Below are 13707 nucleotides of genomic sequence, written 5' to 3' on the forward strand. Positions count from 1 at the left end.
CGAAGTTCACTAACTTCACGGGCGCACGTCGTATTATTTCATAAATTGTTTACAGGTCTGCTCTTAGAAGCCAGTTTCAAAACCAGTTTTTTTTCTTTTCAATTTCCCCGCCCTCACTTTATAATAAAAGAAACACGGGTTTATATCAAGTTCAGAAGATTGTAGTCCATCATGTTAAATTCAAGGTATGGGGGAACTGGTCTTCAGAAAAGGTATTGATTGCAGAAAACTTATTTAGACCGCACGGTAACATACGATAAGAAGTGAAACCGAGTAAAGTGATTTTAAAAAATCGTAACATCGATCAGCTATTTATCTGTTTTATCTCCGAAAAACTTCCAGTAGTTTCTGCAGTCCCGTATTCCTGTCTTCTCCTTTTTCTTATGGAGCTGTTTTCCCTTGACTAACTTTCCTCTCACATCTCCGACTGTTGCCTCCAAACTTTTCCCCCCTCTCCCCCCCCCCACGACTCAAATTCCAAACTTCCTTCCATTCTCTCCCCCCTCCTCCCGCGCACCTCCCAATCTCTGTTTTGCCCCCACCCCCGTGTTTTCTTAATGCTTTTCTCACAGGGGGGGGTGCTGAAGTGTATACATTTTTTATTATTATTATTTCCGCAATTAAATGGCTTAAGGAATCGATTTAACATCAATATAGACCTACACATTTTTATATAAATGTTAAATAGTCGAATGTTTTAAACATTTATTACTAGAATCCTCTTTTTACCGAACATTTTTGATTGCAGCAACCTACATCACGGAATCAGTGAATTTTACATTGAATCTGCACAGATGAATAAACACACATAAATGCTCGTCGTCGTGCGGTTTATGGGTCTTTTTCTGAGTATTTTAAAGTTGATATTACTATTCCTGAAAACTTTAATGAGCTATTATAATATAATATAGTAGGCCAACCATGAAATATAATATAGGGTAATAGTTTATTCATGGCATTTACATCAAATCGACATCAAACGATGTATAAATAAATAATCAAATGATCACAGCACTTTCAGGAAATGTACTCAACGAAACTGTATTGGAAATATTCGATTCTAAGCCCATTCTGGTTATACATGTACTGTAACACAGCAGACTATGACCGATTATAAACCTCAAGAAAACAATCACTGATTAGAGCGATATACTTTTAACATTTTCTTTTTCATATGTTTTTTTGCCTGGGGCAGTGATGGTTTCCCTTTCATGAGCTTAATAAGATGAGGTCTAGCCACTCTGCAAGTTCAAACAAGACGGAGAACACGTAATGCGGACTGGGTTAGTCCGGGTGTTTGAACAAGGGCTTCCGAGGTTCTCGGGTCTATTGCACACATTTATATTTATACACACGGAACTTTTGCAAATTGTAAGCCACTGGATTCATACTAATCTCTGCAGTGGTTGACTTTCAATTACTTCCCTTCTCCGCAACCAGGACAGATAATGTTGTTTTGGGGTTGAGTTTACACTGGCCCTTTAAATGTGCGCAGGGACAGTGAGTAAGTTCCCAGGGTCTTTAATAGAGATGGAGTGAGACTGAGAAAGACCCCATTGTATGTCTCGTCTTTTCAGACGCGCTGGTTAAATGGGCCTCACGCAGCACACACAGATATGGGCATACTGAAACACAGGGTGAGCTGGGGAGGGGGCTCACTGCCATCAAGAGCAGCCCAACAAAAGATGGGGGGATTTTTCCCCCGAGTTTGTAACAGACAGACAGAGGGGTAGTGTGCTGCTGATGGCAACGGATCAGGGAATCATGGAGTCTTTATCAGAATTTTAAATCTTAGCTGGCATATTGTTTCAGCAACATGCTAAACCTGTTGACCCAAATCGTTTTCTTTTTCCCACAGGTGGGAAAGACCTGAACACTGCCGCCCCCAAGAGGGCGAAAATTTGAGGGGAGGATCCTAAGCGAGTTTAAGGTTCATGACGGCGGCGTTTTAAGGAATGCAACTCACTGGCTGGTCTACCCGGACCAGTGAAACTGAGTTACCTTTAGTGAAAGAGAAGGAGAAACAAAGAACAAAAACAAGCAAATTCCTTTTACGTAAAATCTTCTAATAAGGAGCTGTCGCCCCTGTGTGGTGGATCTAAGCTATGGCACCTTTATTAAAATGCGCTTGTTTTGATTGAAAGATCTCTGTCATACCCTTTGATGGATAGATTTCTTAATACAAATAGCTAAAAGGAAAAGTATGCCCATAATATTCAGATCTATAGTCTTGTTTTCCAACAAGCGCTGTCAGAACAGGAACTGTATGCACCCTCCAGCCAGAGAGAAGGTTATTAACTTGCAGACAGTATTAGTGTGTGGAATGGGGGAGGGCGTTGCATGGTGGGGAAAATCCAGATAATCTTCCAAGATTTTTTTCATCATGATTATTACTGTGGCATCCATGAGCCTGGTGTCACGTGGCTTCGTTGTCGCCTGTGTCCTCCTGTAACTGGGATTAATCCCCCACCCTCGTGGACAGTATCTCGGACAGAGGCGCAGTGGGATCACTCCAGTCCCTTCTGCTTCTTGAGTGGAAGACTCCTGTGTACCATGAATCCCAAGGGCACACACTTTGGCTTCCTCAGGAAGTACGGTAGGACAGTCGTCCATCCATCACCCTACTCTCCTCCTTTATCACTCTTTCTCCTTTTGTCGGGGTGCGTTGGTGATACAGCTGTTAGTCAGTTAGGCGGAGCTGCAGTGACTCGAACCCGAGCCAACAGAACTCCACCCATCTGCTTGGCATCATCTCTGAAATTGCAAGAATGCTTGAATGTACTCCAGTGTGACAGAGCGACCTTTCAAATCCTATTCATATCTCTCAAAGTAAACAGCGATGGGTGCAATTTAAGTCGTGGTGCCTAAATGCCATCGTTTTCCCATCTTCTGTGTTAAGAGGGAGGTAAACGTTACACTGGAAAGTATAATAATTCACCCGGATCTCCAGTACGAACCCCAGACTATTTGATTTGCCCTTTGTGACATTCTCTTTCAGCTGTCAGAGCTGAATATGCAGATGCATGTCTTAATCCCGCACCCTGGGTTTACCCCTTTCACCCCAACAACCCCCCCGCCCCCGAAACCCTCTCTGATCGATTCCCTCCTGCTTCCCCAGGGGGCTTCGTGTTTAAGCAGTGGAAGGAGAAGTACCTGGTGCTGACTGCCCAGGGAAACCTGCTGGTGTGTCGTGATGCAGATTCACCTCCGAACCAGGTGGTGTCTCTGTCGAAGGACTGCCTGCTCATCGCTGAAGGCAGGGAGATCCTGGACCTGCCCCGCCTCCCCCCGGGAGGCCGCAGAGAGTGCTGCCTGGCGCTGATCCTCACTCAGGACAAATTCCTGTTGCTGCTGGCAGAAAATGCCAACGACTGCAGGTGAGCGTTTACATCCGGGGGGGGGGGGGGGGCGATGCAGCGCAGCATGTAAACATCTAGGCTGCGCTTTTTAAAATGTACTCTCCCGTTTGCGTCTCTGCAGCCTTCGCTGTTTTAATTTCACGAGCCAATCCGGAAGCTGTTAACCTTCTATTTATCCCTCTTTGCAGCCAGTGGCTGAATATGCTGAGGAGAGTGAGACAGGTGAGCTGTAACCTATTACACCTTCAGAGAGCTGTAATATACTGATGGCCAGCGTGGGGCGCACTTCACCACCAGGAGACTCCAGGAGATGATGCCTTGACATTTCCATGTAGACTTATGCTCTGATTCAGACAGACTCAGCGGAGCATTAGACAACAGGGCGGCGGCATCCTCAGTCTGGTACCTGTTATTGTGGAGGGAAGTTTATTTAAAGGGTGACAGATATGCAGAAAGTAGGTGAGCTGTTTATAAAAGACATTTGTGACTGGTCAAGTTAGGACAGGTTGACGTTAGAGACACGCCAATTCACCAGTCCTCCACCAGATGGCAGTACATCTCCGTCGTTTGATTTAGGGTGTAGCTTCCAATGGGCCATCCTGCAAAAGACAGCCTAGCCTGACCACTTCCATCATGGATGGAGACCCTGTATCGTCCCAGTTCAGAGAAGGGGAAACCCCAGCCGCCTTGCTCAGTGAGAAGGACAACACCTCCTACTACCAGTCTCTCAGGAGGGGGAAAGGTAGTCAGTCTCTATGGATAATAATAGATTTTATAACCCCATTAAAGTGTGATTCTTCCTAATTCTTGATCTCCCAGAGTTCTTTCCGTCTGTGTGCACATCCTTTTGTAACCGTTGCTAAGTAACTTCCCACCAATGGCTTTCCTGTCTGTGGTTGTCATTGTGCTGCCTGCCGGGAACTTCCTGTTTGTGAACTTCCTGTTTGTGAACTTCCTGTTTGTGAGCTTCCTGTTTGTGAACTTCCTGTTTCTACACCACAGGCACCATCTCCCAGCGGGCAGTGCAGAGTGGACCTGTGGCTCCACCCCCACGTTCTCCTGACTGCCTTCGGCACGGAAACAGCAGCGATGCGCGAGCGGTGAGAGCGGTCTGTCTACTAATGGGAGGGGCGGCAGTGTCCTCCGCGCTGGGCTACCTCGGCTCTTTGTGTCCCCCATCTCATAACGTCAGATCAGCAGACTCGAATCCCTCCAGAGAGCTTTCGGGATTAGGGAGGGCGGGAGAGCACCATGCTGTCGACTCCCCGAACATCCACAGCTTCGACTTCGAGGGCGACTCTGACTTCGACACCTTTGACTGTGGGGGATTTGCCTTCTAGAAAACAAAAATGAGGTTAAATCCAAAGACTTTCCTCTCCTATCGACCCCTACAGTTAAGATCAATTGATCAAATCCTCAAATACAGTACTTACCATAAGCACGTTATTTATTGATATATAACAGCCTTGTTTTCCCTGATTTTTATTGCTTTACTGCTCCAGTCAGCTTGAAACATAACAGAGATGAGTTTTCAAATAAAGACTGCTGTTGCTCTGAATATTTGTCTGTCTGCTATTTTACATTTTTTTGGGAAACTGCACCAATGCATCGTGACTGACCTCAGAGTCTGTGTGGGTCTCACAACATGTTGCAAATGATAGGGCTTGTTTGTTTCCTCTACAGCCAGTCGCAGTATAGTAGCATAGTAGCACAGGGCAAAGCCGCGATGCCCGGATGTGCTTGGTAGTTAATCCTACGGGATTATAAAAGCGGCCCTGTTTCAGATAATAATGACTCCTTCATCTCCACATGCACAGAGCAGCACAGCCTTCGTCTGCTAGCCCAGATGGAATGTGAAAGACCAGCTGAAAATCCACCAAATACAGAACTATCAGTCAGCAGAGGATTTATCTGTCTTATATAAGTTATGTTGGAAAAATAATGCCTCTGAAGCTGATGATTCTGCTTTCAACTTTCATGACAGATCACACAGGGGCGTTGCTAGAGATTTTGGGCCCCATGAAAGCATATCATATTAGGCCCCCCAGTCCAAACCAATCCAGTTATTTTCCTAATTTTTTAGGGCCCCTGTCACTCAGGGGCCCTTGGAATCGTCCTAGCTTTCCTCCCCCTTACGTCGCCCCTGATCACATATCACAGATATTAGCCCAAAATCAGCTTCATGGGTGTTTTAAGAAAGAAATCAGGCAAACCTTACAGCATGAAAAGTCAACAAAGCAAAATGTATTTTATTTTACTTTTTGTAAAATTGTTGTCAGCAAATAAAAACATCTGGGGAGATGTATAGCATTTTATTTATATGTAAACTGCAGCAATACTAATCTAATACATTTCACAATTTTACTATTCAGCACACAACTGGAAAAAACAGCACATTTTGTTTTCTGGTACAATATTTCACATTCCAAAACCGCCATTCTTGTTTTGTATATTTTGACTGAAGGGCCAGAACAGAAAGAAGCTGTATAGAATTATACGTGAAGAGAAGAGTCATTAGTTCAACTCTGACCTGTCTGAGTCTCCTCCCTCTCCTGGAGGTAAAAACAGAACAACAGAGGAATCGCTGCAGGAAGCTACACAAGCAGTAGCAAAAGAAGAAGCAGGGAAATTAAGGTGAAAGGGGAAAACGTATAAATAAGGAAAGCTGTGGGCTGGGTGGTGCTCTAACTGCAGAGAGAGAGACATGTTAATGGAGGTCTCCACTACCCTGGTTCTAGCTGGCCTCGTGCTGGTTCTGGTGCTGCTTTTTAGCTGGGGGTGGCGCTGTAAGGATGTTAATCTCCCACCAGGCCCCAAACCACTGCCCCTGCTGGGGAACCTAATGCAGCTGGACAGAAATGCTCCCTTCAAGAGTATCCTCAAGGTGAGACTCGAATAAGTCCTGCTTGTGCAGTTTGGTGTAAGTTATGGATCTCCGATGTTAACTTTACCTTTAATCTATTCCATCTCGTTGCCCAAGACGAAAACTGGTTTCTGGTGCATCTTTCCAGTTAATAATAATAGACAATGAATTCCCACTATATAGGTTTTGTACTGGTTTCTGCTGTAAAGTTATGGTTCTAACCCATTCTGGTGTGAACGGTGTTCTCACATGTGCATCATTCTTCTTTGTCAGTTCAGTAAATGGTTATGGCCTGTTGATGACTGTGTACGTCGGTCCTCAGCGTTGTGTGGTTCTGGTGGGCTATGAAGCTCTCAAAGAGGCCTTGGTGGACCAAGCTGAGGATTTACTGATCTCACTGAATGAAGCCTGGACTAGTGGGATTATCATCTGCTGCCAGTAATGACCAGGGTTAACCTGAAGTGAGCCACACCATGACCTGTGGGAAGCAGGTTTAATCAGTTGATGAGTGGAAGGTCACATTAATCCCACGCCTCCTTTACTTTTTGCTCTTAACGCTGTCTGTGCCTCATATTTAGAAAATGATCTGTTCAGTTTTCTCACAGGGTATATCATTAATCTGTGACCAAAAATATACTGTTAAATTGTAGGAGAAGAGAACTATTGGCATGGATTTGTGTGAGGTACAGACTATAAGAGAACCACTCTTGAGTTCCTCTTGTTTCCTGTGAGGTCTGACCATCACTAACAGGGTTTGTTGGGGGAATGGATTCAGGAGGAGAGCAGATACCTAGTAGACAGCTGGCCCTACACGCTTTGTTTTTACCCTGTTCAGAAAAAGTCAGCTCAGCTGGGATGATTGAGGAGATGGTTGCTATTGCTGTAGGATAAATTGCAGGATTCCGGTTCAGTTCGCTCTGCCAGATTGCTTATTGGTCTGTCCAATTCATTTGGCGCTTTTGATACTGGTAACCTTGCTGTCCTGCCACTCAAAGTCCTTCAGGATTGGAGTCACGATGACTCAGGAGTTCTCAGTACCACAACACAATTGTGTAATACCTGTTTCAGCATTATGGCTGTCAATTACAAACATCTATCGGGGGTAATCAGTAATGTCTGGCTCATTTCAGCACTCATGCTTGTATGGGTATGGATTTTGGTGGATGTGTATTGCATATTTCATATTCCGTGAATATTGCACAGTGGGATTAATTTATGATGATCTGGTGTACTGTAATCAGACAAAATTATGTATAAAATTTCTATTTCTATTTTTGGGTGGTGCAGTGGTTATTACTGCTGCCTCACAGTAAGAAGGTTCTGAGTTCAGTCCCCTGGCTGGGCGTAGGACCTTTCTGTGTGGAGTTTGCATGCTCTCCCTGTGTTCGTGTGGGTTTCCACCGGGGGCTCCGGTTTCCTCCCACAGTCCAAAAGTGTGCATGCAAGGTTGGCCAGGCCCAAACCTGCATAGTTTCAGATGGATGACCTCGTCTGGTGCTATGGCTGTTGACAAAAAGTTTGTGTATATATATATATATAGTTCATAGTTTCTATAGCACTTAATACTGGGTTAATTGGTATGTATAATATGTGTGTTAAACTACCAGCCTCCGTAATAATATTGTAGCACCGGCGGGGCGCATGTCCCAGCATGCCCCGCGTACAAGTTGTAAATAGCCCTTGTATTGTTGTTGTTAATGTTAATGTTTACATTCCCTGTTTTCGCGCATGTGTTTGACCATGTCTCTTGTGCACCCTGTACGATCCTCATGTGTCCTTAGCTGTGTATACATCTCCCACCGTGTGTATTTTAATGTCCAGTGTCTAACCTCCCTGACTCTCCCTGGTTATATTTGGCTTGGTGCTCCTTGGGTGCCTGACGTAGTCCTTTTCAAGACTACTAATAAAGAGCATGTTTTTTCTGGCAAGCAAGTGTCCATCTCTGCTCCTGCCATGCCTTAGTCTGCCTGACGCCTCAATATATTTCGCTGTAGTTGTGTAAATGATTCGCACAATGACAAATATAAATCCTTGACCATTGAAAGTCGCCTTGTAGTGTATTTGTTGTTTGTCAACGTGTGCCTGGTGTTTGTGAATGAATAGAAACAGAGCAACACCATCTCCTTTCTGTGTGTTTGTTTTATGATGAGAGGGACTGGTGATCAGACTGTTTATTTTACCTTTGGATAACGAAAACATAAGATAACAGGTGCATACTCCGGGTAAAATGTCACAAGGAGCTTGTGGTTCAACTCTGCCCTGCATAACGTTAGTCTCCACCCACCTCATATACATACCTGCAATGACAGCAAATAAATACAACTTCTGCTGCAGGCAAGTATGAAAAGAAGACACAAGAGGAATAGAGAAGGGAAAACTGAAATTCAGGTACTGTCTTTGTTGATGGGATGAAAGAAGACAATGGACATCTAATGACGTTCAAACTCTGCCCTGCTTCAAACTCCTCCCTCAACTTCAGACAAAAAAACAAACAAACCCGGGTTAGGCTACAGTGAGCCACATAAACAACAGCAAAGGAATAAAATAAAAGGAGCAGAAGGAAGAAAAGAAGAAATATCTCAAGAAGGATAGCAGTTAGTGCAGTGATTGTGTTGCTACAGAGAGAGAAGAAAATGGAGATCTCCGCTACCCTGGTTCTAGCTGGCCTCGTGCTGGTTCTGGTGCTGCTTTTCAGCTGGGGGTGGCGCCATAAGGATGTTAATCTCCCACCAGGCCCCAAACCACTGCCTCTGCTGGGGAACCTAATGCAGCTGGACAGAAATGCTCCTTTCAAGAGTATCCTCAAGGTGAGACTATGCAGAGAACATGAGCAGACCTACATGATATGCTCATTCTAACACTTTGTTTTTAAGAGCCATGTCTGCAGAGTTTCTTATTCACTAATACTTTGTTCTAGGTAAATACTCCACAGCCCTTGAGTACATATCAGTGAATTGTTTACCTATTAACTGGCCAGACCGTCCAAATTCTGTAAATTTGTTCCATTCTATTGATTGAAACCGACTGTGTCTGTTGGACTTTATCTGTGAACTCCTGCTTTACTTTTGCATATGTTTTAGTTTTCCTTTTTTAAGTTGATCTTCAGCAATCTAGTGTCCATTTATTGCAGGTTTTAAATACTGGTTAAGTGCAAAGCCAGGTTGACAATCTTACCAGCAGTAAATGAGCTTTCTTGGTGGAAATGCTGTTGACCAGAACGTGTGTGTATGAGAGTTTCTGCATTTACACTCTCCTTTTTCTCTGAACAAACCATTATGACAAAGAATGATATCCTCACCAGAGGTGGCTCTAGACTCTATTTTTTTGGGGGCGGGGGGGGGGGGTCAGCTCTTGGAAAAAAAATTCTCTAAAAATTTGTCCCATATCGTCACTAACATCTTGTACTCCCTAATCAGCAAATTATACCATTCCGTTTTTCTTTAGGGTCATCCCTGAGGTGCTTCACTCTTGTTTTTCAGCTCAGTAAAAGTCATGGCCCGGTGATGACGGTTTACGTCGGTCCTCAGCGTTGTGTAGTTTTGGTGGGATATGAAACTGTGAAGGAGGCTTTGGTGGACCAAGCTGAAGACTTCACTGGCCGAGCCCCCTTGCCGATCTTTCAAAAAATAACAAAAGGCTATGGTAATCACCATATGTGAAACTGAAGTTCATTTAAGAGGACAATGATGACTAGCTGATATGGTCTCTGTTATGGATTTGCCTGTGTTCTGAAAGATTATGGGTTATTATTCTGTTAGGTTTGGTGATCAGTAATGGGCATCGCTGGCGTCAGCTGAGACGTTTTACGCTGAGCACGCTCAGGGACTTCGGCATGGGACGAAAAAGGATGGAGGAATGGATTCAGGAGGAGAGCAAACACCTAGTAGACAGCCTGGCCAGTACAAACTGTGCGTTGGGGAGGGAAGTGTTTGGGTGGAAGATGTGTGGAGTGATGGGTGACAATGGTTTGCAGACTGAAGGGTGGCTGATAATTCCAAATCCTGACATTGAGTTTTCCGCTCTTTCTCCCTTATTTGGTTCTGATTCTTAATGCTGTTCTTCTCATCCTTCCCTGAACCAGCTGCCCCATGTAATCCCACCTTCGTCCTGAGCCAGGCCGTGTCCAACGTCATCTGCTCATTGGTGTTTGGCCAGCGGTTTGAGTACAAAGATGATGCCTTTCATCGCCTTCTCAGCATCACCAACCAGACTCTGCAGTTCATCAGCAGTCCCTGGGGACAGGTGACACATCCCCGTCCCCATCCCCGAGTTTTTCTTTGATCCAAGAATTCAATATGTATTACATCGATTCAGATGCTAAGAGGTACATAAGTGGGACAGCAAATAGCTTTTGGTCAGTGTGCCACATACAGTATTTAAGCAATGGAATTTCTCTTCATTTCCACAGTTTTGTAACACTTTTCCTTGGTTCATGGATCACCTGCCAGGGCGTCACAATAAAATCTTGGCAGATATTGATGAACTTTTGGCTTCTGCCAACGAGAAAATTCACAAACATCAGGAGACCCTGACTCCTGACTGCCCAAGGGACTTCATCGATTGTTTCTTAACAAGACTCAACCAGGTACTGTCTTCATGCCTACCATGCACAGACCAGAGAGTGCATGACATCCTCCATAACACAGATCATAAAATACAACCACTTGTTACATCCTTCAACTGTCCGTTTTCCCACATGCTAACAGGAGAAGGACAACCCATCCTCTGAGTTCCAGTATAACAACATGGTATACACAGTGCTCAACCTCTTCTTGGCTGGAACTGAAACCACCAGCACAACCCTCAGATATGCTCTAATGTTGCTTATAAAGCACCCAGACATACAGGGTAGGGGTCCCAGTAATACCATTCAAAGAGTCACATTTAACACACTTATGTTCAAGCATTTGCTTACTGCATCTTCCAACTTTGTAGAACAGGCCCAACTTGAGATAGACACAGTCATTGGAAGGGACCGTTGTCCAATGATGGATGACAGGAAGTCCCTCCCCTTCACCGATGCTGTGATACATGAGGTGCAGCGGTTCCTGGATATAGTGCCATTCAGTGTTCCCCATTATGCAACATGGGACATTTCCTTCAGAGGCTACACCATTCCTAAGGTACGAGGAGTATGGAAAAGTACAGGGATTATGGTACTGGGTATATGGTAAGGTACTGGGTGTATGGTAAGGCATTTGGAGTATGGTAAGGTACTCGGAGTGTGGTAAGGTACTGGGTGTATGGTAAAGTATTGGGAGTTTGGTAAGGTACTGGGTGTATGGTAAGGCATTGGGAGTATGGTAAGGTACTTGGAGTGTAGTAACATACTGGCTGTATGTCTCTTATACCTTACAGTTACCCACATATTCACATTGAGATACTGCTATAAATATCATAACGGTAGAGGAACCAGGGAAAGGTTGAAATATCACACATATCATAACACACCCCCCATCCTCAATATTAACCACCATTCCTGTGTCCTCCAGGGGACAATTATAATTCCTTTCCTGCACTCTGTGTTGAGAGACGACTCCCAATGGGCGTCCCCATGGGATTTTAAGCCTGGACACTTCTTGGATCACAATGGAAACTTCAAGAAAAATCCAGCTTTCATGGTCTTCTCTGCTGGTAGGTGATGAGTCTGACATACTTCTGAACGCAAAACGTTAGATTCAATGTCTGTCATTTCCATGTGCTCTCCTACAAATTCATGCATAAATTCAGATTTCTTCATATATTAAAAAATTCCTCTTAAGTATCGCTAAATGAAATATTTTTTTAAGTAATTGTTGTCTTCAACCACTAGAAGTTCACATATATGATTTTAGGGGAATTTTGCCATTGAACTGTAGAAATGCAGATACAACATTCTGAGCAACACCAACCCTGTTAAATGTAGCTGTTTCAGGCAAAGCCAACAACTCAAATTACAGTAACTTGGAGCCAATAACACACAGAGCAGAAAATCATCAGACCTTTCCATGAGTTTCAGTATGTTTGGACCTAAACAAACTGTATTGGAGAAAATACACATTTACAAAAATGAGAAAGTCGAACTTAACCTGGGAAAGATCCTTCCTCCATCCTCAGTCATCTTTTCCGGACTGAATGGTGATATATACAGATTGGTCAGGAAATGCCGAGGTCTCATCTTCTGTCTTAGGTAAGCGGGCCTGTGTTGGGGAGTCCTTGGCAAGGATGGAGCTCTTCCTGTTCCTGGTGTCCTTACTGCAGAACTTCACCTTCTCCTGCCCTGGGGGGCCTGACAGCCTGGACCCCACCCCTGAGTATAGTAGCTTTGGTAGACTTCCAAGACAATATCAGCTCATTGCCACCCCCCGGTGACCGTTTGATGGTATGCGTGTGTTTTAGAGAAATAAGAAAGCCTGACAGGCATTGTCAGTCCTAGTGAGGATTGCCAGGAAATCAAGGTATCAGTTATGGTACTGGATCAAACCACAGCCATGCAACATGTAATACGAATATGTTAGTCAGCGTCCTTGCATAACTCTCTGCCACTTTTCACTTTTCTCTGCATTTATAAAGCACACTGTCTGAAATTCTGTATTGTCAAAGCTGATTTACATAAAGGTACTTAAAGGTGTTTTGCTCATTTACATAATGGTGTTTTGCTGATAATAAAGTTGCTGTGATTGTGTCTAGCTGCCTGTTGATTCTGCCTGTTGTCCCTGCCTGTTGCCCATCTCTGTCTGTCCTATATTTCTATTAAACTGTATTCCACTTGGAGAGCTTTCCCTCTCTAACCAAAAAGAGTGGTGAATTGTTAAACAAATGCATCGGTCACCATGACTCATACATTTCTTTTGCCAAATCAATTGTCACAGCTTGGATTCACTTGCTGCAGAAGTGAATGGGTCTCACAGCTTCAACTGTACTACAATAAATCTGCAGCTTTAGTGATTTGCCACAAAATACCTCCTCCTTACCTCCCCCTATTGACTGCTTGAGGTATTGCCCAAATAATCTTTCAAAATCGGTTACCTGCTGAAGATAAGCAGTATTCCGCACTGGCTTGCAGTTTGCATTAGCGAGAAAAAGGGAAAATTGATATTCCAGACGAGGATTAAAAGAAAGCGAGGGACAGTGGGTAGCACTGTTATCTCACACCTCTGGGACTGGCGATAAAGTCTCTACCATGGATCTGTGTGTGGAGCTGCATGTTCTCCCCATGTCATGGTGGGTCCACCGTATGAAACATACTAAGATAAAATGGACTTGCCAAATGGTGTGTGTGCTGTGTGTTGGGTTTGCACCCCATCCTGGGTTATTCTCTGCCTTGTGTCCATAGGCTCCAAGCCCCCACAACCCGGCATAGGATAAGTGGTTATAGAAGATGGATGGATTAAAGGAAGTTATGGCATTAAACATTGCTCCAGAACAAAGATAATGGAATCTTGCAGAGTACAATATTGCAGGGGATAGATGAGGTTCTGATGGGTCTTGTGCAGGATCTGGTGC

The 13707-nt window shown here is 44.2% G+C and overlaps 2 protein-coding genes across 4 annotated transcripts; both read left to right on the forward strand.

The window, feature by feature from the left end:
• The first annotated feature begins 64 nt into the window (after positions 1-64).
• Positions 65-4917, forward strand: LOC111841479 (uncharacterized). Of its 3 annotated transcripts, none has more exons than XM_072701324.1 (6): positions 65-185; positions 1859-2596; positions 3119-3377; positions 3548-3581; positions 3936-4101; positions 4362-4917. In XM_072701324.1, the coding sequence occupies exons 2-6, from the start codon at positions 2341-2343 to the stop codon at positions 4697-4699; spliced, it is 1053 nt and encodes a 350-aa protein (XP_072557425.1). In that variant the 5' UTR covers positions 65-185; positions 1859-2340; the 3' UTR covers positions 4700-4917. The 3 variants fall into 3 exon arrangements, with proteins under 3 accessions (XP_072557425.1, XP_023662998.2, XP_023662999.2); XM_023807230.2 differs by having other exon boundaries at positions 168-212; XM_023807231.2 differs by lacking the exon at positions 65-185 and adding an exon at positions 1359-1637.
• A 3284-nt stretch (positions 4918-8201) lies between these two features.
• Positions 8202-12975, forward strand: LOC111841474 (cytochrome P450 2C20-like). The gene is made up of 9 exons (XM_023807223.2): positions 8202-9029; positions 9702-9864; positions 9981-10130; positions 10304-10464; positions 10631-10807; positions 10929-11070; positions 11158-11345; positions 11715-11856; positions 12392-12975. Exons 1-9 carry the CDS (start codon positions 8856-8858, stop codon positions 12571-12573), a joined length of 1479 nt encoding a protein of 492 aa, XP_023662991.1. The 5' UTR covers positions 8202-8855; the 3' UTR covers positions 12574-12975.
• Positions 12976-13707: the final 732 nt, after the last annotated feature.

This window comes from Paramormyrops kingsleyae, chromosome 17, assembly GCF_048594095.1.
Source record: "Paramormyrops kingsleyae isolate MSU_618 chromosome 17, PKINGS_0.4, whole genome shotgun sequence".
In the NCBI taxonomy this organism is placed as follows: Eukaryota; Metazoa; Chordata; class Actinopteri; order Osteoglossiformes; family Mormyridae; genus Paramormyrops; species Paramormyrops kingsleyae.